The sequence below is a fragment of the Haliotis rubra genome, unplaced genomic scaffold, assembly GCF_003918875.1.
Source record: "Haliotis rubra isolate DU_JTF1 unplaced genomic scaffold, ASM391887v1 Scf373, whole genome shotgun sequence".
NCBI classification, from domain to species: Eukaryota; Metazoa; Mollusca; class Gastropoda; order Lepetellida; family Haliotidae; genus Haliotis; species Haliotis rubra.
This window is the reverse complement of record NW_025767050.1, coordinates 759877-786187: the sequence shown is the minus strand read 5'-3', so window position 1 is coordinate 786187 and position 26311 is coordinate 759877. Positions and strand designations below refer to the sequence as shown.

General features: G+C 44.9%; 1 protein-coding gene across 1 annotated transcript; it reads right to left on the bottom strand.

Annotated features, from left to right (window-relative positions):
• Positions 1-21192: 21192 nt before the first annotated feature.
• Positions 21193-25998, bottom strand: LOC124286035 (vegetative cell wall protein gp1-like). Its single transcript, XM_046722351.1, has 2 exons — positions 25923-25998; positions 21193-22013 (listed from the first exon to the last, which is right to left on the bottom strand). The coding sequence occupies exons 1-2, from the start codon at positions 25996-25998 to the stop codon at positions 21193-21195; spliced, it is 897 nt and encodes a 298-aa protein (XP_046578307.1).
• Positions 25999-26311: the final 313 nt, after the last annotated feature.

Sequence of the window (26311 nt, the reverse complement as noted above, 5' to 3'; positions counted from 1 at the left end):
TACGTCTTAGGGGGGAATTCTGTAACCTAATTAGCATGGACAAGTTTCAAGATTGAATCTGAATATAAGCCGAAGGGATTTGATACGTGGTATATTCAGTTTACTTGGTCAATAAGAAAATTTGCTGGCTTCTGTTTGAAATCCTGATTGAAACTGTATTTACATATTTTCTCCGTTGTTTAGTTTTCAGGAACGTGTTTGTATTCAACTTGGCGTTATCGAAATGGAGTGCTTGTCATTTTATTGGACTTCGTGGCGGTACAACGATCTAGCTGGAGAGAAGAAAACGTCATTCTAATACAGTTGCTGACAGGTTCAATAAAGAGTTTTTATGTCTTGCTCCATGGGAAATATTTTCATACGAGATAGTTATCATATTACAGCGCTCTGAAATCCGTGGTGTGTGTGATCAGAACGTGACACAAAACAATCATCCGAGTTCCACGCCCTGTCATCCGAATGTGACGTTTGCTGTTACCAGAGGTGTGTGTGTGTGTGTGTGTTCCACACCCTGTGTGTGACGCGCCTCTGTTACCAGAGGTGTGTGTGTGTGTGTGTGTGTGTGTGTGTGTGTGTGTGTGTGTGTGTGTGTGAAATCAGAATGTGACGCGAAATGGTCATCCGAGTTCCACTCCCTGTCATCCGAATGTGACGCGCTCTGTTACCAGAGGTGCGTGTGTGTGTGTGTGTAATCAGAATGTGACGCGAAACAGTCATCCGAGGTCCACGCCCTGTCATCCGAATGTGATGTGTGCTGTTACCAGAGGTAAGTGTGTGTGTGTGTGTGTGTGTGTGTGTGTGTGTAATCAGAATGTGACTCGAAATGGTCATCCGAGTTCCACACCCTGTCATCCAAATGTGACGCGCTCTGTTACCAGAGGTGCGTGTGTGTGTGATCAGAATGTGACGTGCGCGCTGTTATCCGAGGTGTGTGTGTGTATGTGTGTGTGTGTGTGTGAAATGTCTGTCTCGAGTTCTCTCAATTCCTGTCATCCGAATGTGACTCGCTCTGTTACCAGAGTGTGTGTGTGTGTGTGTCAGTAATCAGAATGTGACGCGAAACAGTCATCCGAGGTCCACGCCCTGTCATCCGAATGTGATGCTGTTACCAGAGGTGTGTGTGTGTGTGTGTGTGTGTGTGTGTGTGTGTGTGTGTGTGTGTGTGTGTAATCAGAATGTGACGCGAAACAGTCATCCGAGTTCCACACCCTGTCATCCAAATGTGACGCGCTCTGTTACCAGAGGTGCGTGTGTGTGTCATCAGAATGTGACGTGCGCTGTTACCCGAGTGTGTGTGTGTGTGTGTGTGTGTGTCTGTGTGTGTGTGTGTGTGTGTGTGTGTGTGTGTGTCTGTGTGTGTCTGTGTGTGTGTATGTGTGATCAGAATGTGACGTACCTGTTATCCGAGGTGAGTGTGTGTGTAATCAGAATGTGACGCGAAACAGTCATCCGAGTTCCACTCCCTGTCATCCGAATTTGACCCGTGCTGTTACCAGAGGTGCGTGTGTAATCAGAAACAGACGGTAGTGACCCCGAGAGCACGGGTATGGCCATGACAAATCGAGAGACACAATAGGGATGAACGGGGATTCAAACATACTATCATGGATTTCTAGCGTATCCAAGGGACGCAACTCGAGCAACCAATTGCGGCGCCTAAGTCGACTGGAGCCACGTGTTTCCCTTAAGAGAGAAGAGATCAGAGAAACAAAACAGATGGAAGATCATATTTTCCTTACCGTCTCCGAATGTTAACCAAGAGAGAAAACTGAATAATTTGTTTATGTGTCACACGTAACATGTATATACAAAAAGGACATATTTTATAAATAACGTCAAGACGTGAGGTTAATGAGATACCGTGCATACAGATATACATACAGCATAGAAAGTATACTGTGCGTGCGTACCATGTACAAACCAGTATTATAAATTACATAGAAATAATACTAAGTCCACGAACAAAACAATGGTGTGCTTGGTAATAAGAATTATATTTGTCCGAGTTTACCTTGATATAGTACACATAATTATATAATAATTATTTTATATATATAAAATATATGAATGGTAGGATCTTATTTTGTAATATAAAAGTCACACTAAATATTGTATATTATTAAATCCTAACTTTACAAATTTAACCAATTTAAACAAGTATATACACACAGAGTTATATTGTCTTGTATTTGTCCCAGGTTACCCTATATGATCTTCAGTTAAATTTGTAAAGTTAGGATTTAAGGACTTGCAATATTTAATATGATTTTGATATTACAAAATGTGATTCATCCCCAATAATACTGTTATTAAACTGTATAAAACATTTAAGAAAATGTATGTCCAGAAGAACGGTAGGTGTCTTTTGACAGGCCCAGTTTCTATAGAGGGGTAAAGATCCATATCAAAACAAAGCTTAATATCCCTATATTTAACACTTAAAACATTTAAATTCGGATCAACAATATTTTATGTCTTCAATTGCATGTAAGTTACGTGACTGCCATTTTATAACATCCCAAGCATTCCATAATTCTCTGCCCCTCCATCTTCCATTTTCATCTTTAGGGGTAATATTTCTAATATTCTCATTTTCTTTCATTTCTTGTTTGGGATCAATTTCAAATGTCACCTGCTGAATGGAGCAGTGTAGCCTGGTTTGTTGTATGTTACCGTGTTGACCGTCATCAAACAGCATTCATTCTACGTCATCAGACGAATAATACACTAAAGACACCGACTCTCGATATATTCTGATAGATGCCAAAGTTTCCTGTTTGAACTGTCAATACATTGCATCATTCTGTCGAGGAAGGTCTTGATAGCCTTGTAGTTTGCTCGTCCTGGGTTTGATTCCCAGGTTTAGTACAGAGTGGTAACAATTTAAAACCACTGCCAACGAAATCACAGATTTACAGGATTTACTTTTTTACCATTTTTCTTAAATAGTTGTACACTTTGGACTGGTAGGATTAGAAAGTAGTTAACACGTCACAATTTAATTCTGGACTCACAAAAGTCCAGTGAGTGAGTGAGTGAGTTTAGTTTTACGCCGCACTCAGCAATATTCCAGCTATATGGCGGCGGTCTGTAAATAATCGAGTCTGGACCAGACAATCCAGTGATCAACAGCATGAGCATCGATCTGCACAATTGGGAACCGATGACATGTGTCAACCAAGTCAGCGAAACTGACCACCCGATCCCGTTAGTCGCCTCTTACGACAAGATAGTCGCCTTTTTATGGCAAGCACATGGGTTGCTGAAGACCTATTCTACCCCCACAAAAGTCCAGAAACTCTACGCACTGTGGACACTTTCTGACAAGGGATTTGACCAAATGGAACATGCAGTTGTTATTAATACATGCCAAGGATGAAAAAATGCACACAAAAAATTTCGAAAACTTTTAATTTACACCCGCTCGCCCATGGGCAGGCCCATGGGCGAGCGAGTTGAAATTGACAGTTTTCGAAACATTTTTTTTTCATTTTTTCATCCTTGGCATGTATTTATAACAACTGCATGTTCGTTTTGGTCAAATCCCTTGTCAGAAAGTGTCCACAGTGCGTAGAGTTTCTGGACTTTTGTGAGCAAGTATGGACAGAAAAGATGGTGAATGAATAAGTATGTAAAATATGCTTTAGACTCTAAACCGACTCCATCCCGCCCGCTCCTGACTCCCTGTTGATGAGGAAATGACATGAGGGAACTGGTTATTTGTTTTATAAGATGTCTCTTCTAATTTAACCAAAGCGTCTCTTAACTCGGCACTGACACACTTAACGACCGATTCATTATCACTGGTGGTGCATGAGTCTGGGAGTTCTGGCACGTAATAATACCCTAGTACCAGACAGAAGACATGAAAACATCAGCTTTTCACGAAGAAATATTTCATCAAAGGTGTGCATGGAAGTCATCAGTTGTTCATCTTAAATAGTTGCACCGGCATGGAAACGGTGTTTGCCCTTAACCCTGAACAGCTGCAGGCCCTAAGGACCTAGAACCATAAAAGTTGTGGGTCCTGATCAGAATGTGTAGGCCCTATATTTGAACATGGAAATAATACTATTAGTTGTTGGGGATGAAAAAGTTGTCGGCCATAAGGACCTGCAGAAAATAAAAGTTTTGGGTACGAGTGGTTTTCAACAGGCCTGGGGTCTAAGGACCGACGATAATTTCGAACGCTGCATGGAAATGCAAGCGCGACGTTGCATGGCGTCGTTTCATGTTTCTCGCTGTAAGACTTTAACTGTAAGCCAAATAGACTAGCAGTTGTTGTACAATGGTACATGTTTGCTGTCTGGCAGTGATCTCGTTTAACAAAGTACGAGATTCAGTACCTCGATTTTCAAGTGCTAACTTCTCACGCCAGTTTATAATTGGTTTCATGCCAACACAGTACAGAGAGTTCTAACAACTGCTTGATTTGAAATCAGGCAACATATCTACGGGGTGCTTGTCACAGTGGAGATGCTTTGTCATCGTGACATTAACTCCTATTGATTTACACACGTCACGTACCGAGTGAACTTTGATTTAAAGTGTATTGCACACCTTAAAGTAATAAGAACGACTCTGTGTCAGTCAGTAAGTGCATTCCTATTGGCTTGTTTACAACTTCAAGTGCTTAATTAGTGCACTTGGTTACATCTCAAACCCTGTTTCATCTTTCGACCACCGTCGTCACCCATCTCTTTCTTTCTGCCACCACCATCCCACCATCCCCACCACATCTCCCACCTTAATGCCACCCAACTACACTTTACCCACCATACCCACCAACATCTCCACCCTACTGCTACCCACCACCATCCCACCAACATCTCCACCATACTGCCACCAACTATCTCTTCCACCCACCATCCCCACCAACACCTCCACCCTACTCTACCCACCATCCCCACCAACAACTCCACCTTACTGCCACCCTATTCTAAGCACCAACCCCACCAACATCCCCACCCAACTGCCACCCTACTCTACCCACCATCCCATACAACATCACCACCCTACTGTCACCTTAGTCTACACACCATCCCAACTTTTATCTCCACCCTAATGTCACCCTACTCTACCCCACCATCCCCACCAACATCCCCACCCTACTGCCACCCTAGTCTTTTCCCACCATACTCTACCCACCATCCCTACAAACATCCCTACCCTACTGCCACGGACCTCTACCTACCATCCCCACCAACATCTCCATCCTAATGCCACCCTACTCTACCCACCATCTCCACCAACATCACCACCCTACTGCCACCCCAACACTGTCACCCACCATCCCTCTCAACACACCATCCTACTGCCTACTTTTATCTCCATCCCCACTAATGTCACCTCTATCCACTCCACCCCACCATCCCCACCTCAACATTCCCACCTCTACTGCCACCCTTCTACTTCTACCCACCATCCCTACAAACATCCCCACCCTACTGCCACCCTACTCTACTTCTACCTACCATCCCCACCAACATCCCCACCCTACTGCCACCCTACTCTACCCACCATCTCCACTAACATCTCCACCCTACTGTCACCCTAGTCTACCAACGATCCCCACCAACATCCCCACCCGAATGCCACCCTTGTCTACCCACGATCCCCACTTATATCTCCACCCTACTGCCACGGACCTCTACCCACCATCCCCACCAACATCTCCACCCTAATGCCACCCTACTCTACCCACCATCCCCACCAACATCTCCACCCCTACTCCACCCCCTACTCTACCCACCATCCCACCACCAACATCTCCACCCTACTGACACCCTACTCTACCCACCATCCCCACCAACATCTCCACCCTACTGCCACCCCTACTCTACCCACCATCCCCACCAACATCCTCCTCCTACTGCCACCCTACTCTACCTACCCACCATCCCCACCAACATCCTACTGACACCCTACTGACCATCCCCACCAACATACCCACCTATCCCACACCCTTACATCTCCACCCTACTCCACACCATCCCCACCAACATCTTTACTCCTCCCTACTACTGCACCTCATCCTCACCAACATCTCCACCCCAATCTCCTCCCATACAACATACTGCCACCCTACTCTACCCACCATCTCCACTCCACATACTGGATTCCTACACTCCTACTGTCACCCTATCCCCACCAACGCCATCCCCACCAACATCCCACCCTACTGAACCCTGCCACCAACTACCAACATCTACCCACGATCCCCACTTATATCTCCCACCCTACTGCCACGGGACCTACTCTACCCACCATCCCCACAAACATCTCCACCCTATCCTACTACTACGCTACTCTACCTACCATCCCCACCAACATCTCCACCCCATCCACCACCCTACTCTACCCACCATCCCTACCCAACATCTCCACCTTACTGCCACCTACTACTACCGACACCCTACTACTCACTCACCCCAACCATCCCCACCAACATCTCCACCCTACTGCCACCCCTACTCTACCCACCATCCCGCACCAACATCCAACCCTACTCCACCCTACTGGACACCCTACTCTTTCTACACTACCCCACCATCCCCAACAAACATCCCCACCACCCTATCTCCAATTCCTACTCTACCCACCATCCCCACCTCAACATCTCCCACCCTACTGCCACCCTACTCACCCACCATCCCCACCAACATCTCCACCCCTACCCAATTCCCCACTCCCACCAACATCTCCACCCCAACTGCCACCCTACTTCTCCTACCCACCATCCCCACCAACATCTCCACCCTACTGCCACACACCCTACTCTACCCACCATCCCCCACACCAACATCTCCCACCCTACTGCCACCCTACTCTACCCACCCCTACTCCCTCTCCACCCACCCTACTGTCACCCACCATCCCCACCAACCAACTCCATCTCCCACCCTACTGACCTCCACCCCACCCAACCCCACCATCCCCACCAACATCTCCACCCTACTGCCACCCTAATCCCCACCATACCAACATCTACAATCCTTGTCCCACCATCCCCACCAACATCTCCACCCTACTGCCACCCTACTCTACCCACCATCCCCACCAACATCTCCACCCTACTGACACCCTACTCTACCCACCATCCCCACCAACATCTCCCCCTACCCTCTGCCACCGACACCCTTTACCCTACTCTACCCACCATCCCCACCAACATCTCCACCCTACTGCCACCCTAGTCTACCCACCATCCCCACCAAACATCTCCACCCTACTGCCACCCTCCAACATCCTCCACCCCTAATCGCCACTCTACCCACCATCCCCACCAACATCTCCACCCTACTGACACACCTACTCTACCCACCATCCCCACCAACATCTCCACCCTACTGTCTACTGCCACCTCCACTCCATCCCCACCCCACCATCCCCACCCACCATCCCCTGCACTGACACCATCTCTACTCCACCACCCTACTCTCCACCCTACTGCCACCCCCACTCCTTGATAATCTTTACTCCTGCCTCGAGATCCCTACCATAATATTCCATCTACCCACCATCCCCACCAACATCTCCACCCTACTGCCACCCTACTCACCCACCATCCCCACCAACATCTCCACCCTACTGCCACCCTACTCTACCCACCCACCATCCCCACCAACATCCACCCTCCTACTGCCACCCTACTCTCCACTCCATCCCCACCCACCATCCCCACCAACATCTCCACCTTACTGCCACCCTACTCTACCCACCATCCCCACCAACATCTCCACCCTACTGACACCCTACTCTACCCACCATCCCCACAAACATCTCCACCCTACTGACACCCTACTCTACCCACCATCCCCTACAGTTACGGACCATGTTCATGAATCTCTGTAACCATTCAATCCCAAATCTCAGCCTTGATGTTTCCAGAAGAGATCGTCGTGTTACTCATCCCCAATAATGTACGATATACCACCACGACATATGTCAGGACTCTCACCATCCATCTCAGCGTGATGGTCTTCACAGTCGTCATATGGCATACACGTCTTGATGCTGCAGCCCTAAGACAGCTTTGTGTGGCGCGTCTGATTCCAACATGAAGAGAGCGAATACGACCCCGTTACGTCAACGGCAGACAGTTCAAACCACAGGCTCTGGCAGTGATAAACGTCATGAGATGTTACGTTTTTCCCAAAGAACACAAATCAAGCAACTTGTTTTCTACCGGTAATTACTCGCCTCAGTGTCGGTGTCAAGAAGTGTTTACAGTGACATGCATTACTTCAAAGCATGCCATTCGGGGATGCAAGCGTTGAAGCAAGGCATCCTGACACGCCTAAACTGACATTGAAAACCTTCGCTTATTAACTTGGCGAGGTATTGCTTCTTTGAAGCAAAATCAATACACCTAAGATTCATATACCTGCAGTATTCTGGAGAGATGGTTGTTACTTGAACATGAGTAAGAATATAACATGTATCTTAAGCGCGCTGTTATTATTATTATTGCTGCGTTTGAAGTTATTGTTGTTGTTGTTGTTGTTGTTGTTGTTGTTGTTGTTGTTGTTGTTGTTGTTGTTGTTGACTATCATATTTCTCAAACGGTTTTATCTTACGCTTAGAAATCGGAGATAAACTTTTAATCGCAATGGGTTACATGTTTCATTACCATGTAGTACAATGTATTTAAATATTAATTAACTAGCCAGTAAATACTATGTATACCGAAACGTGTCTATTCGCAAAGAAAAAACTCTGAGGATAATTAACCTTGATTGAACCCTTACAATCAATTCTTTACTAATCCTCTGAACTGATTGTAATACATAATGAATGTGTGCCAGTTGCACATTTCTACATTTGTTTTCAGAATAGTGCTGGCCACTGAAATAGAAACCCATTACCGATCTGTTCACATGCAGGTTATTTTCGGGTCAAAATCATCTCAGAATATCTGATCATACCCTTGGGCATTTATGTTATTTTAGACGCTTTTCACACCGCCACCTCCCCTCCTCCTGGGGATTCAGCGAAATGGGCGAAATGCATGTACATTGTATTATGACCTTTCGTGGAAGGTCCACTGAAGGCAGCGTTATTTGCAGAGGGCTACTGCCGGCATAGCTGATGGTGTCAGTGCGTTCTTGTGTCATTTGTCATTAGTGATTGACATCTTGCCCGCGATATAGATTACTGCCTCAAGCAGAAGAATATCGGACAATCCCTGTTATGAATAACATCATCTGACCTGTCGTATCCCTGTGTAGGCGTCAAGGACTCGCACGCCTTTCTGGTGTTGCACGTGAGGGCTCGTCCTCCAACCAACCTGTGTCATGTGTTTGTTTGTGTGTTTGTGTGTCTTAGGTCGTCCTTGTCATGTGTCTTGTTTGTTTTAATCTGTGTGTCTTGGTTGTGTGCGTCCTTGTTAAGTGTGTTTTTGGTGTGTGTGCGAGTCTCTTCTTGTAGTCTTTGTTACGTGTGTGTCTTTGTTATGTGTGTGAATGAGCCTTTGTCATTGTGTTTTTGATTGCCATGTGTGAGTGTACCTGTAGTGTGTGTGAGTCCCTGTCGTGTGTGTGAGCGTCCCTGTCGTGTGTGTGAGTCCTTGTCGTGTGTGTGAGTGTTACTGTCGTGTATGAGCGTCCCTGTCGTGTGTGTGAGTCCCTGTCGTGTGTGTGAGCGTCCCTGTCATATGTGTGAGTGTTCCTGTCGTGTGTGTGAGAGTCCCTGTAGTGTGTGTGAGTCCCTGTCGTGTGTGTGAGCTTCCCTCGTCGTGTGTGAGCGTCCCTGTCGTGTGTGTGACCCGTGAGTGTGAGAGTCCCTGTCGTGTGTGTGAGTGTTCCTGTCGTGTGTGTGAGTCCCTGTCGTGTCTGTGAGCGTCCCTGTCGTGTGTATGAGAGTCCCTGTCGTGTGTGTGATCGTCCCTGTCCCTGTCGTGTGTGTGAGTCCCTGTCGTGTGTGTGAGCGTCCCTGTCGTGTGTGAGTGTTCCTGTCGTGTGTGTGAGGGTCCCTGTCGTGTGTGTGAGTCCCTGTCCCCTGTCGTGTGTGTGAGTGTCCCTGTCGTGTGTGTGAGCGTCCCTGTCGTGTGTGTGAGAGTCCCTGTCGTGTGTGTGAGCGTCCCTGTCGTGTGTGAGTGTCCCTGTCGTGTGTGTGTGTGAGCGTCCCTGTCGTGTATGAGCGTCCCTGTCGTGTGTGTGAGTCCCTGTCGTGTGTGAGATCCCTGTCGTCCTGTGTGTGTGAGCGTCCCTGTCGTGTGTGTGAGCGTCCCTGTCGTGTATGATGAGTCCCCTGTCGTGTGTATGAGCGTCCCTGTCGTGTGTGTGAGTGTTCCCTGTCGTGTGTGTGAGCGTCCCTGTCGTGTGTGTGTGAATGTCCCTGTCGTGTGTGAGTGTTCCTGTCGTGTGTGTGAGTGTTCCTGTCGTGTGTGTGAGCGTCCCTGTCGTGTGTGTGTGTGAGTGTTCCTGTCGTGTGTGTGAGCGTCCCTGTCGTGTGTGTGAGAGCGTTCCTGTCGTGTGTGTGAGTGTTCCTGTCGGGTATGAGCGTCCCTGTCGTGTGTGTGAGTGTTCCTGTCGTGTGTGTGAGCGTCCCTGTCGTGTGTGTGCGCGTCCCTGTCGTGTGTGTGAGTGTTCCTGTCGTGTGTGAGCGTCCCTGTCGTGTGTGTGAGAGTCCCTGTCGTGTGTGTGAGTGTTCCTGTCGTGTGTGTGAGCGTCCCTGTCGTGTGTGTGAGCGTCCCTGTCGTATGTGTGAGTGTTCCTTTCGTGTGTGTGAGAGTCCCTGTCGTGTGTGTGTGTTCCTGTCGTGTGTGTGAGCGTCCCTGTCGTGTGTATGAGTGTTCCTGTCGTGTGTGTGAGAGTCCCTGTCGTGTGTGTGCGTGTTCCTGTCGTGTGTGTGAGTGTTCCTATCGTGTGTGTGAGCGTCCCTGTCGTATGTGTGAGTGTTCCTGTCGTGTGTGTGAGAGTCTCTGTCGTGTGTCAGCGTCCCTGTCGTGTGTGTGCGCGTCCCTGTCGTGTTTGCGAGTGTTCCTGTCGTGTGTGAGCGTCCCTGTCGTGTGTGTGAGTGTTCCTGTCGTGTGTGTGAGTGTTCCTATCGTGTGTGAGCGTCCCTGTCGTGTGTGAACGTCCCTGTCGTGTGTGTGAACGTCCCTGTCGTGTGTGTGAGTGTTCCTGTCGTGTGTGTGAGTGTTCCTGTCGTGTGTGTGAGTGTTCCTGTCGTGTATGAGCGTCCCTGCCGTGTGTGTCCTTATCATGTGTGTGTATTTGTCATGTGTGTGTGTGTGTGTGTGTTGTGTTATGTTGTCATACATTTGTGTCGTAATTCTCTTTTCTAAAGACTGTGTAGCTCTTGTGAGTATATCACTATGTCTTTAACATGTTTTTTTCTTAATTGTGTTTCATAAGGGTTGTGAAGCTCTTGTGGGTTGATCAGTATGTCTTCAAAATTTGTGTCCTAATTGTGTTTCATAAGGGTTGTGAAGCTCTTGTGGGTTGATCAGTATGTCTTCAAAATTTGTGTCCTAATGGTGTTTCATAAGGGTTGTGAAGTTCTTGTGGGTTGATCAGTATGTCTTCAAAATTGTGTGTCCTAATTGTGTTTCATAAGGGTTGTGAAGCTCTTGTGGGTTGATCAGTATGTCTTCAAAATTGGTGTCCTAATTGTGTTTCATAAGGGTTGTGAAGCTCTTGTGGGTTGATCAGTATGTCTTCAACATTTGTGTTCTAATTGTGTTTCATAATGGTTGTATTAGTTTCATTCATTTAAAACCCCTAAAGCATGAATTCTGAGCAAAACTAAACATTCTTGTCCGTGGAACGAAAAATTGGGCCACTATTCATCGGCGAGGTAGTTTAAATTTTGAGGGTTCTTTTTTTTCATCCTTAGCATATATTCGTGACAACTGCATGTTGAATTTTGTCAAATACTATCTCAGAAAGTGGCCACAGTGCAGAGAGTTTCTGGACTTTGGGGTCTCCAGAATTAAATTGTGACGTGTTTATAGCTTATGTTGGTATATCAGTGTGTGTTCCATGTCTGTGACTTTTGTAATTTCTTTCGTAAATGTTGGTCTGCTATTATGGATTCCTCAATATGCTGTAAGTATTTCTGGCGTATCTTTTAATATATATGTGTCCATATCACATTGATGTTAATATAGTAACTGCGCAGTGTATCAGGGTGTCTGTTCACAGGTCGCCGTTATTTGTACAGCATTACAATGTTCCTCGAAGTACTATCGACTCGCTGTCGTCAGAACTGGGTCAAACTTGCTGTCGTGAAATTTCATTATTTGCCAAGTTACGTCACTATTAATAGATTAAATGAGCTTCAGTCAAATCAAATTATTTCTCGTACACAAGCATAATCTGCAACATGAACGTGTGTATCTCCACAACTCTGAATAACGTGATCGAGTTTGTTTTCCTAAGACTTTCTAAGCTTGGCAACGTTGATCTTTGTTTGCGATAGTCTCCTAACAGAGGAATGTTATTTCAGTAGTGGATCAACGGGTAATCTAGGCAAGCAGTCAGTAAAACTTCGATCAAATACATGTACCATTTTCTTGTAAACTAATATGGATCGACGTTCGGCGTTGCCTTGCGGCCACTTATCCACAAAATCTACGTGCGTGGCACACTTGATGACAAGCGATGGTGAGATTATCATCGTACAGGAGGCTATTTCATGGCTTCGACCCCGATCAGTAACGTCGGCGGTGAAACGACGACTAGGAGTCCACGTCTTGCGGCACGTTGACTGTATCGGTACTCGGTGCGATTGTTCAGAATGTAGGAGTGAGTGAGTGAGTGAGTTAAGTTTTACGCCGCAGTCAGCAGTATTCCAGCTATACGGCGGCGGCCTGTAAATAATCGAGTCTGGACCAGACAATCCAGTGATCAACATCATGAGCATCGATCTACAAATTTGGGAACCGATGACATGTGATTTGACCAGCCAATCCCGTTAGTCGCCTCTTACGACAAGCATGGGTTACTGAAGATCAATTCTTACACGGATCTGCACGGGTCTAAGAATGTGGACTCACGTGGGTCCAATATGTGAAGCCCATTTCAGGTGTCCCCCGCCGTGATATGGCTGGAATATTGCTAAAGGCGTCGTAAAACCATACGCACTCACTCAGAATGTAGATCATCCGAGCTCTATTCCAGTAAATGGGTGTTTTCCGTGAATAATAAATGGCGATTCCTGAAATAAAATCAATAAATCAGGATTAAAATAAACAGTCTTTACCAACTTCAACTTTTCACGTATATACAATGTGTGATATCCAATTTTGCTGTTTCCTGATTTTCACTGATATCGAAGATTGCGCCGCTGCACCATACTCATCAACTCGTTTACGTTCTACTTGTATCTTCATTTAAGGGATTGGTCTACGAGATCTATATTCTCTTTGCTGTGCTGTGTACTTTTGGAACCATCTGTAATTTGCAGATCGTTGGTTCAAGTTTTCAATTCGCCTGGTTCTGGTCCTTGGTTCGTTCGCGCCATATCTGTGATTATTGGTTTTACAAAAGTACAAATTATCTGACATCAGTTCAAAATGCTTTTCTAAAGACTTTCTCTTACAGAAGTCTCCGTTTGAATTCTCTACTACCAGCTAAGCAGAGACGCCGTGAAATAACTGAAATCCTGTTAAGGTCAAAAGTGAACTTCCTATGTCGCTGATCAACCATCGAGTGCACGTGGACTAATCTTTAGTTCTCGGTGGCAATGGGTTATTCTGGGACTCAAGATTTGATAGGTTTTAACAACTTTCGTCGACGTCATGGACACCGGTTCAGCGCAAGAAAGGTGCTGGAAAATCACCATGTGAAGCGAACCCCGCTAAATCCGATATACACCGGAGGTTCCTGGTCCAAATGGGTCATACTGGCAACAGGGCAAGCGCCAGGAGCTATCTGGCACAGTCGTTCCTCTAAATGTGATTCCTGTATCGGTTCATCGATCTACAGCCTGGTTCGTTGGGAATGGGTTCAACACTACCTTTGTGAGATAAGTAAAGCCCCAAGTAGAAATAAACACTTCGCCGTCATTCGTTGCAAAACGCAATTACTTCAACGGCTGTGATGGTGATGTAAAAGTCATTACTGATGGCGTTCCGTCTGCTGGTTCTGGGGAGATCGTTTCTTGAAAATGATCGATGTTTTTTAACCAGTGGCTCATCAAGATAGTCTCCCTGTCTGATTACTTCAACTTAAATATTCCCCAAGTAAATATTTTTGAGTATATTCTGCTTAAACGTGAAGAAAGATAACACGGTTCAACATTATATGACGGCTCCTTTGATATTTTGTACCCCTTTTTTCTTCGCCTTGCTGATGTGTCGGAAGGCAGGGATGCTTTGTTAACTTATATGCGTACGCGATATAACTTACATACCAAAGACCCGTGAAGATCCGGGTTAGAAGTGATCTCCAGTAACCCATGCTTGTTGTATAAAAGGCGACTAACGGGAAAGGGTGGTCAGGCTCGCTGACTTGGTTAACACGTGTCATCGTATCCCAATAGCGTTAATTAATGCTCATGCTGTTGAGCACTGGATTGTCTGGTCCAGACAACAACAACCAACCAACTACATACCACAGAGTTACATTGTCTGTTCAATGAGTAAAAGGACTCTCCCCATTTCCAGAAACAATATCACAATGAAACATAGTCGGCATTCACAATGTATATATGGACTAAAACGAGAGAACACTGCACTAACTAAACGTTCACATGTTCCAGTAATGTGTGAAATCTTCAGTGATACTGAGAACAGTATTGAAATTCCTGGACTTTTTCATGGGTATACAAGGGGCGCGAATGTTTTGGCTCCCGTCACTGCGCTTGTATTCTACTGCCTTTAAAGTTGTACTGCCATACACTTTTGTACCGCCACAGTGATACCTTTACTTTGGTTTGGTTTGATTTGTGAACGTAGTTACATTTAGAATATAATTACTCCATCATTTATTTGTTGCTTGTTGGGACCGCCTCCGTCGTGTAGTGGTTAGAGCGGAAGGTCGTGAGTTCGATCCCCGGCCGCGTCATACCAAAAGACGTTACATTATGATTCTTGTTGGTCACCGCCTGGCGCTCGACATTAATGGGTACAACAAGGACTGTGTCGGCTGGAGTCAGTATAATGTGTCTGAGTGGGGTATTCATGCTTAACTGCGGCATGGTATCTCAGTGAGCTAGCATTATGAAACTAAGCTTAAGTCTGGACTAGTACAAGCAGCCACACATACACATACATGCACGTCGTCATATGAGCGAAATAATCTTCATTATGACGTTAAACGCCATTTCACCTCACCTCACCTCACCTCACCTCACCTCACCTCACCTCACCTCACCTCGCCTCGCCTCGCCTCGCCTCGCCTCGCCTCGCCTCGCCTCACCTCACCTCACCTCACCTCACCTCACCTCACCTCACCTCACCGATGATTATAAGTGTCATTCTGGGGTAACTGAACATCGGTACCCATAATTGAGCTGCAACACCAATGTGAGAAAAACATTTTTTTATAAACCCATCACAACATAGGCATGTAGTATGTCAAATGTACCTTGTGATGGGTGTGTTACAACTACCATTATATATCATGAATCTCAATAATATATGCATGCATAATAATCACTATGATCATAAGTGCTTCTGCAAAACCGAAGGTTTGTTGCAGAAGGTATGCATTCAACCCTGTTTGTGTGTGTGTATTTATGTGTTAGCATCTTTACTCAAATTCTACAGGATGGATTTCAATGAAACTGTCTGGATCTCTTGGGTATGTCCCCAGGACAAATCAATTAGATGTTGAAAAAGTACACTCTTCAAAAAAAGAAACGCAAAAGCAAAATATCATGGAAAAACTTGGTCTTATTCAATTATGTAAATCAACGAAAATAAACGGTACAGCATTGAAATTATGTAGAGCAATACATTAGTATCTCGTGCACATTTCACAAGAATGACAGTCATCATAGTCATTACAGGTGACGTTGACATTACTGCCTTGTATGACCACCTCTTACTGCTAGAACTGCACGACACCACCTTGACACAGACTGAATCAATTGTTGGATAATTCGTTGTGGGATCCTTCTCCATTCCTCCTGCAGCATGTTGAACAGCAGTTACCGTTAAAGCCTCAATGGCGGATTACGACGTTGACGTACACGTTTATCTATCTGATCCAACATGTAATCAATTGGTTTCAGATCTGGGGATCTGGAGGGCCAGGGGAGGACATTGATGTTGTTATTGTCCAGGTAGTCCACTGTAGCACGTGCTGTGTGAGGTCTGGCGTTGCCCTGGTGGTACAGCTCCCTTTGGCGGTCGACAAGACGATGCACGTGAGGAGAGAGAATCTGGTCAGTATATATCTCGCGGGCGTAAGATTGCCTTGGATGGTAAGATGGCTCCCCACATCATCACACCATCTCCACCAAATCTGTCCACTTGCCTGATGCAGTCGGATGCAAACGTTCATTGCGTGGTCTGTAGACACGTTGTCTTCCGTCACGGGGATACCGCGATTCATCATTGAGCCATATGTGCCTCCAGTTTGCAAGGCTCCATGGCTGCACCGCGTTACACCACCTGACTCACGGACGTTGATGTAATCGTGTCAGAGAGGGGGCAACTTGTGGACGTCTGGTAAGCATACCTACCTCTCGGAGACGGTTGCTGGTTGTCTGGTCGGACATTTTCCGGGTTCCAAATCGTACTGGCGGAATGATGGCGGTCACGTAGGTGGGTTACCCGGATGTAGCGATCTTTGGCTATGTGGTGACTCACGGTTTTCCTGGTCTTGGGTGATCATTTGTCGAAATGGAATGCACAAAACGATTTCACAAACGAGTTATTGTGCTGGGATGAATGCTGAAGGTCCTGGCCACGTCACTCTTGGATTCGCCAGCTTGTAATCGTCCAATGGCAATATTTCGTTGGGCACCGTTGAGACGTTCCATTTTCTCATCCAATATTAGCAAGGGTCTTGGATGAATTTGCGAGATGCATTTGGGCCTTTTATAATCATAGGTTGCACGCGAAAAGGAATAATTGCGGCTTTTGGTTGTGTTCCATACCTGTCAAGCTCATCATGACAATCATGATCGATACAACCATTCAAAATCGTTTATGGTTGCATTCGCTCACGGATGTTCTTCTAAACCATACCAACAACAATATTCAACCCTCAAAGCATGCTTCATTTAACATTTACGTACCAACTTCCATTTTGTCAAATTTTGTTTTGCGTTTCCATTCATTCTTGTTTTTTTTGTTTTTTTGAAGAGTGTATGTTAAAGTACATGTACAGAGAGCATGGAAAATATGAATAATAACTCAAGAAGTGATGGATGGATTTGAATGAATCTTGGTGATTATGTTAGGTATGACACAAGGTTTATCTGCGTACGGTTTGGTGAAAGTACATTAAAGTACAAGTACACAGTAGTACTTTAAATATGTAATACTGAGAGGAAATTTCTGTGCCAGGCGGAGGAATGTTCTCTAACGAGGGCCCGACTAGTTTCCAAATTAAGAAAAAAAAGAATTCATGCTTGTGTTTGTATGACAAATAATGTCGAAGCTTGTATTTCAACAGCATATTTTGTTCTTGCAGGTTAATGACGGATTGATTGACTATGCAAGTTACTTAACAATGTGAAAGTTAAAATGAATATACTAGTGCACATTATATATTGCACTTGCATACCCCACTTGTAATATGTAGTTATCTGTTTACTGTCATATAATTTGTCACTTCTGTATTAATACATTCAGTTTCTATTGACTGTAGATTTGGCTTTATGTCATTTGTCATTTAATTACCCAGACACGAGTGTCACTTGTGCACGACTATATGATAGTCACATTAACCTTACCTGGGTACTATTATTACTACGTACATACGTGTGTCATGGTAGTATATATTGTCAAATCGGAGAATACATTAATTGAATAAATCGTTTAATTGATATAGGCCAATACTTACAATGTTGGTGTCCGATGAAGGAAAGACAATATTTGATTAATTTATATGATCATGCCATATTTTATGTCACCAAATTGAAATTAGAAGCCTATTATGTGGTAATCTCTATGCCATACATCATAAGCTGTCTTTTGATATGCTACATGACTATGTTGTGATAGGTTTATGAAAACATGTTTTTCTCGAAATTGTGTCGCAAGCAATTTTGGGAACTCATATTCCATCACCCCACAATGACACTTATAGCAAACAGAAAAAAATGGAACCATGCTTTTCCTGAATCCATACACAACAGTGATTACAATTAGTATTGGTTCCAAAAATTAACATGTAATTCCCACGGAATTACACAAGCCCCTGCACTATATGCACAGAGAACTTAATAAAGCATCCCTGTATTTTTGCAATGATACGTTTTCAACACTTTTCATAAAACTTCTCGTGGTGACCACGATGAAAAAACATTTTTTCTGACCCGTATGATCCTTGAAACATAAAAATCGACAAAATGATTAAAATCCATGTTGATTTTATGTTGATAGGTGCTTATTTTAAAAAAACAATGATTTTCATACAAAACCATGTCTCTACAAGTATGACCCTGGAATGTTTAATGTTGAATTTATTGGTGAATTTGAACAAAATGTCATTTTGCGTGTCTTACACGATTCGTCTGTGTGACAGCCAGCACTCTCCTCATCATACCCCCTGTCAGCCTCCTGATCCTCTGAAGGGGCAGTTTACGCCATTCTTAGTGTAAAGCAGCTTACAATTGGGCCAGGTTCTGTACAGGAGGATCCCTTTGTCGCACACGACGACCAATCATGTCCCAGATATGCTCAAAAGCGTTACGATCGGGGCTCATTCAATCGTGAGATATATTAGGGGGTGCTTAACTAAGTTCTTTGTGTATACCTCGGCTCGACTTTACCTTTCAAACTTGGAGGGGTCAGTTCATTACTTACCCCAGTCTTAACCAATGCAGTACTGAGTGATGGTTAAATGTACATGATCAAATGTTCAACAGTTCTCTCAGTGTGTAATAACAAACAGAAAAAAACACTTTCCTTAAGCCTTCAAATTACTATATGTATATAGCTTATAGTAAAACAGATTTCATACTGTGCTTGCGGGACAGCACCATTTCCACTGAGTCAAGTTACATAAAGAGAACTGCATAAAAACATATTTGTTTAAATGAGAACAATGTCCTCGACCTTCCCCAATAAGACTTGCAGATATAAATGTTATGGAGATTTACCATTAAGAAAATCCCGTTAGACGCGCGCCCGTACTTCACAGCCAGCATTGAACTGAAGAACAGTTACTCTTCCAATATCAACGGAGTATATCATCACCCACTAATGACCATTAGTCGAGGGAACGGGGGTGTCTTGTATTTTCTCCCCGGCGCTGCCTCTGTGAAACTCTGGAACTGGATGCCATGTATCATAAGCAGTTCACCTACTTCGATACCTCAGTTGCAGGTACGGAATACCACTGATATTGGTGACGTTATTTGACACGCGGTTTCAAGAAAGGTTGGTTTGTTGTTTAACGCCGTACTCAGTAATATTCCAACTATATGGCGGCGGTCTGTAAATAATCGAGTCTGCTCCAGACAATCCAGTGATCAACAGCATGAGCATCGATCTACGCAAATTGGGAGATGTGACAACCGAGTCAGCGAGCCGGATCTTCACCGGTCGGTTTACAAGTAAACACTGTGTACAGAAATGTATAGTCCACAGTGCAAGGCTACAGGCCCATAGTATACAAATCTGTTGTTGTTTTTTTGAGTGGGTGCAAATGGCATTGACAGTTTATATTCTAATTAGAATTACGTGATAACTGATTAAAATTAGAATATTCATATTATTTGCAAATATAATCAACATAAATAATTGTAGAGTGGATGTGTTTGGCAGTTCTATATTTTTTTCATTCTTGAAAGTCGTATTTGGAACAAACTAACAGATAAAAGATCTCTGTTTCTATGTGTGCCTACTTCGATCACAACTCTTGGAGAGCTGCATCTGTAACAGGAATACTTAGGGATTTGGGTGAGTGAGTGCGTGAGTGAGTGAGAGAGAGAGAGTGAATGCTTATCAAACCATCATGAAAATCTGTAGAAAACTTATTTGTCGGAAATGGTAAGTGTGTTCTCTTGTTAAGTATTGAAAAACAAACATTCCCTCTCTTGTATCCATGTGATGACAGATATTCAACTTTTAGTTTATTTATGTAGAGTACTAAAGCTTCTCGGAGATTCTGAGTAATAGGTCGAAACAAACCAACATTTAAATCCAGTTAACTAAATCATCAGTGAAACGGAGTGGGGACTAATACGATTTATTTTGCTGAATATCGTGTCTCGTTCTGCAATTACACTGTCTGTGATGTGATTAAATTTGACAAGTCTCATAAAGGTCAGCCTTTGGTTCCAACCAGTTCGTCAGAAGAGCGCATGACAAAGAGCCTCGATTTCGTAATCAAGCTGAATGCTCAATTTAACAATTTCTTTGAGAGACTGCACCCAGTCTCAAATGTCTGCGTTGCCGAAAATGGACGTTATGCGCTCTATTAGTACCTATTCACACTATTGGTCAGTCCGTAGAGTCACGTGAGTGTCCACTAAGTCAATTAGCTAATAAGTCTTATTCATTTGACTTTCAAGAATAGTGCATTACACAAGTCTGGAGAAAATGGCGATCTCTTACTCATGTTAAAACCAGTCAGACTAATCACAGCGGTCTATTAACGTATTAGAAATGAAAATGATGTTTCTGGGGAAATTATTATGATCAAGCACCGTAAATTAAAGAAATAACGATGCCATTTACGTTTTAATTTAACATCAAAACGTTAATCCGGACCAAACACCGCCAGTCTCGATTTGTCCTTTACATACAAATGTGTCTGGCGCCGTCCAAAGAGGATAGAATGCAGCGCTATCTGTTAGGCCCATTTGCATTAAGAACACCATTCCTTTAAAATAACGACAATATACAGCTGATGTGTTTATATTTGGACAATACTTTCAGTTGTTGGTTTCCTGCTACATGGAGAATGAAGGCGGGTCGAAATCTGTCAGTCTAATTCCACTGGATGACAGACGTGGGTCTGTTAAATTCCGATAAGCAATGCGCGAATAGCTCAAAAAGGTGACACGGTGTCGCGCGCCATTTCAGAGAAAGACAATTATAGAAAATAGAAGAAGCAATCTTCACTGGCTGGACTTCGATTCAGGCAGACCTGCAAACTGCTTCCGGCTCGGCGAGGGAGAGTAGCGGACGCTCGGGGTGGCGGACTCTCGGGGCTCGGGGAGGGGAGGGAGGAAGAGGCTCGAGGAGGAGGGAGGAAGAAGCTCGGGGTGGGAGGGAGGAGGCTCGGGGTGGGAGGGAGGCGGGGGCTCGGGTACTGAGGAGGAAAAAGCTCGGGTTGGGAGGGAGGAAGAGCTCGAGGAGGGAGGGGAAGAGAGCTCGGGGTGGGAGGGAGGCGGAGACAGGGTGGCGGGGGCTCGGGGTGGGAGGGAGGAAGAGGCTCGAGGAGGGAGGGAGGAAGAAGCTCGGGGTGGGAGGGAGGCAGGGGGCTCGGGGAAGGAGGAGGAAGAGGCTCGGGGTGGGAGGGAGGAAGAAGCTCGGGGTGGGAGGGAGGCGGGGAGGCGGGGCTCGGGGAGGAGGAAGAGGTTCGAGGAGGGAGGGAGGAAGAAGCTCGGGGTGGGAGGGAGGCGAAGACAGGGTGGCGGGGCTCGGGGTGGGAGGGAGGAGGAGGCTCGGGGACTGAGGTAGGAAAGAGGTTCGGGGATGGAGGGAGGAAGAGGCGCGAGGAAAGATGGTGGCATGGGCTCGGGGATGGAGGGAGGAGGAGGCTCGGGTTTTGAGGGAGGCGGAGGCTCGGGACGGCGGGGCTCGGGGAGGGAGGGAGGAAGAAGCTCTGGGTGGGAGGAAGGCGGAGGCTCGGGTAGAGAGGGAGGAAGAGGCTCGGGGTGGGAGGGAGGAAGAAGCTCGGGGTGGGAGGGAGCTGCTGGTGATAATGCTACATCAGCTGTAAGTGTAATGGATGACGCAAGCGGTGTGGGGCTGGGTCTTTATAAAATACATGTGTCGGCAGGCGATGTTCCGTGTACGCATTATGTCGAAAAACGCACGTTAAATCTCCAGACCATCATCATCAGTCGATGTTTTCGCAAAGTGTACTGGCGGAGAGATTCACTAAGTATGAACATATACACACACGTAGACATTCACGGGTCAGTATACATGTGTCATCTCTTCTCATTACGTCGGTCGACATAGTAAGTACATGATGAGGACAATAAGTCGCATCAGCAATAGTACAGCGGTGAATACGGGTTAATATTAAATTACATATAACATATTACAATCTCCTGACGAAAAACAAGTCAAATCTGTTACAGTCTAAAAATTTCCAATGTCCTCGAAGATATCAAGATGAAAGATAGATACCTCCTACCTTGTGTTTGTACTTTGGCCACCATGTAACGAGTTCCTTAGTAACGGCACAGGAACACTATCAATGCAGTAATATATCTTACATGACAAAATAATAACATTTTGTAACATTTAATTCAGTCTGTAAGACAGTAGCTGATGTGTTTGTTTGTTGGTTTGGAAAGATTTGGAAAATGACGAATTTCACGATTCTTGCAGAGACGTAGCTGTCAGTAGCATGCAAACATGAAGATTAATGTCTTAAAACTCCAAGTACTGACTTTCCATCAGTATCCTGTGTAACCTCCCTGCACACGAACAACTGATTCAAGACGCCTCCTCATTCTTTGGATCGTTCTCCGTATTTGATTTTGAGGAATCCTGTTCTATTCCACATGAAAACCTTCAGTCAATTCATAGTCTGGACGGGTAGGACTCTGTCGAACACAACAGCCTAAAGTGTATCATAAATACTCCTTGGGACTGAGATCTGGACTCGTGGCTTGTAATGGGATTAGTCTCAGCAGCAGCGTTCGAAATAAACGTCGGTCATAAGGCTCGAAGCCGACTGAAAACCACTCGGACCCACAGCTTTTGTTTTCTGCAGGCCCTTATGGCCGACAGCTTTTTCATCCCCAGTAACTAAGAGTATTATTTCCATATTAAAATATACATTAGTATATAAGTTCTACTTTTATCACTTTCGTTTCAGCAATCACCAGACAATTATTATACCGGCCGAAGGGAAAACAGTGAATTGACCACGAAAAGCAGATTATGGTTGTCTAATCCGAAGGAAAAGCCTCTTGATCTTTCCATGACATCCCCTTGACGCGTCAACATCCGTGTCAAAGAATGAGTTGGACGTGGAAAGATTCCACAAATCATTGAGTAATAATTCAACCTACAAAAGTGATCAAAGCTTCAGTAAATCAATGTAATCGTAATGGTCTCAGGTGCTTGACTGGTGAAGACTCTTGTCAAGTGGGCAACTCTATGATCAAAGTATAGATATATGTTAGGCATGTAAATAGTGCACTGAGGCGAACAGGAACACGATGAAGAAGCGACTTCCGGTCATGGCCGAAAACGCTACAACTAACTGTAATTCAACTAAGACCTTAAGTGTACATACTTGTATAATACGATTTTTTATGCTCGAAACATGGAAATGTTAATTTCAATATTTTGCAGAGGCATCCATGTGGTTAAGACTGAATTCAAGTTATAGAATATAGAATTAACTTTGCTTTACCCAATAGCCAATATACTTGATCTAGAGATCACGAGAAAGCATCACGAGATCACAACACATTATTGAAGACCACGAGACAACAACTACAGAACACTAGACTCTCTCTGGTGATCACGAAAAGTATCATGAGATCAGGAGACATTATCTGAAGGCCACGAGACAACATCTAGAGGCCACAAGACACTCTCTAGTGATCACAAGAAAGTATCATAAGATCAGGAGACATTGTTTGGAGGCTACGAGACACTCTATTGATCAGGAGATATTATCTGGAGGCCACGAGACAACATCTAGAGGCCACGACACACTCTCTGGTGATCACAAGAAAGTATCATGAGATCAGGAGACATTATCTGGAGGCTACAAGACTCTCTATTGATCAGGAGATATTATCTGGAGACCACGAGACAACATCTAGAGGCCACAAGACACTTTCTAGTGATCACAAGAAAGTATCATGAGATCAGGAGATATTATCTGAGGCCACAAGACTCTCTAGTGATCAGAAGACATTATCTGGAGGCCACCAGAGACTCTCTAGTGATCACAAGAAAGTATCATGAGATCAGGAGACATTATCTGGAGGCTACGAGACACTCTATTGATCAGGAGACATTATCTGGAGGCCACGAGACAACATCTAGAGGCCACAAGACACTCTCTAGTGATCACAAGAAAGTATCATGAGATCAGGAGACATTATCTGAAGGCTACGAGACACTCCATTGATCAGGAGATATTATCTGGAGGCCAAGACACAACATCTAGAGGCCACAAGACACTCTCTAGTGATCACAAGAAAGTATCATGAGATCACGAGACATTGCCTGAATGTCACGAGACAACATCTAGAGGCCACAAGACACTCTCTAGTGATCACAAGAAAGTATCATGAGATCAGGAGATATTATCTGGAGGCCACGAGACAACATCTAAAGGCCACGAGACACTCTCTGGTGATCACAAGAAAGTATCATGAGATCAGGAGATATTATCTGGAGGCCACAAGACTCTCTCTAGTGATCAGAAGACATTATCTGGAGGCCACCAGAGACTCTCTAGTGATCACAAGAAAGTATCGTGAGATCAGGAGACATTATCTGGAGGCTACGAGACACTCTATTGATCAGGAGATATTATCTGGAGGCCACGACACAACATCTAGAGGCCACAAGACAGTCTCTAGTGATCACAAAAAAGTATCGTGAGATCAGGAGACATTATCTGGAGGCTACGAGACCCTCTATTGATCAGGAGACATTATCTGGAGGCCACGAGACAACATCTCGAGACTTCCAGAATACATTCATGCTCCAAGATGCAAACGTTTGAGTCCACGATATGATAACTTGAAAGTAGATCATTTTCGAGGTCGCCTGATAATATACTCGAAGGCAAAAGTTATTGTGATTGACTTGAAGTTAGACGTGTGAATTAACAACTTGTATTTTTATGATGAGACTTATTAATTAATATTCCAGGAAATCCATTCCACAATAGGATTGCAAATGACACATTTCAAACTTTTCTGGCGGACACATGCTAATGAGGTCACATTGCGAGAACGCTCAAAATGAAATTCACACAGTCAATACCGTGCATGTTCTCCATGAGCATTGGTGCATGTTTGACACCGGCGCGTCATAGAGCCAATCAAACGTCGCAAAAAGTCTTGAGGAATGGCATTTCATATCTGTGGAAGCAACTTGCGGAGTTCCTGAAGCGTGACTGGGGTATTTGGCCAACGTCTCAATCTCCTCTCCATTTCGTGCCAGGCGTGTTCAACAGGGGACAGATCTGGGGATTGAGCGGACCCGGAAGGACGTAAACATTGTGCTGCGTCGGGGAGCTGCTGAACAACTCTGACGACATGAGGTCTAGGATTGTTCCGCTAGAAGATCATTCCTGGACCATTCTGCTGGAGAAACGACATGACGACTGGATTAACAATTTCGTCTCTGTACCTGAAACTCGCTAAATTTCCATTGACTAAAAGAAAGGGCGTACGTCCAGCACTCGTTATCCCACCCCAAACCATCACTCCACAGACACAAAACGGTCGGCCTGGAGGCCACAGTTCCTGCCATAACGCTCACTACGTCGCCGTTAATCTCGGGTTATGCCATCAGCGCGGTGAATGACGAATCTGGACTCACGTGCTCTCCATCGCAGGTGTTGGCTGCACCACTGTAGTCGTTGGTGACGTGATGTCAAAATGTGTCGGCTGGCAGGACATCCAGCACGCACCCTGCGTGCAGCCAGACGCCTGCGAATGGTCGTTGGCGATATCCTGTTGACACCAAGAACTGTTCGGGCTGTCCATGTGGCAAGATGAAAGATAGATACCTCCTACCTTGTGTTTGTACTTTGGCCACCATGTAACGAGTTCCTTAGTAACGGCACAGGAACACTATCAATGCAGTAATATATCTTACATGACAAAATAATAACATTTTGTAACATTTAATTCAGTCCAATAAGACAGTAGCTGATGTGTTTTGTTTGTTGGTTTGGAAAGATTTGGAAAATGACGAATTTCACGATTCTTGCAGAGACGTAGCTGTCAGTAGCATGCAAACATGAAGATTAATGTCTTAAAACTCCAAGTACTGACTTTCCATCAGTATCCTGTGTAA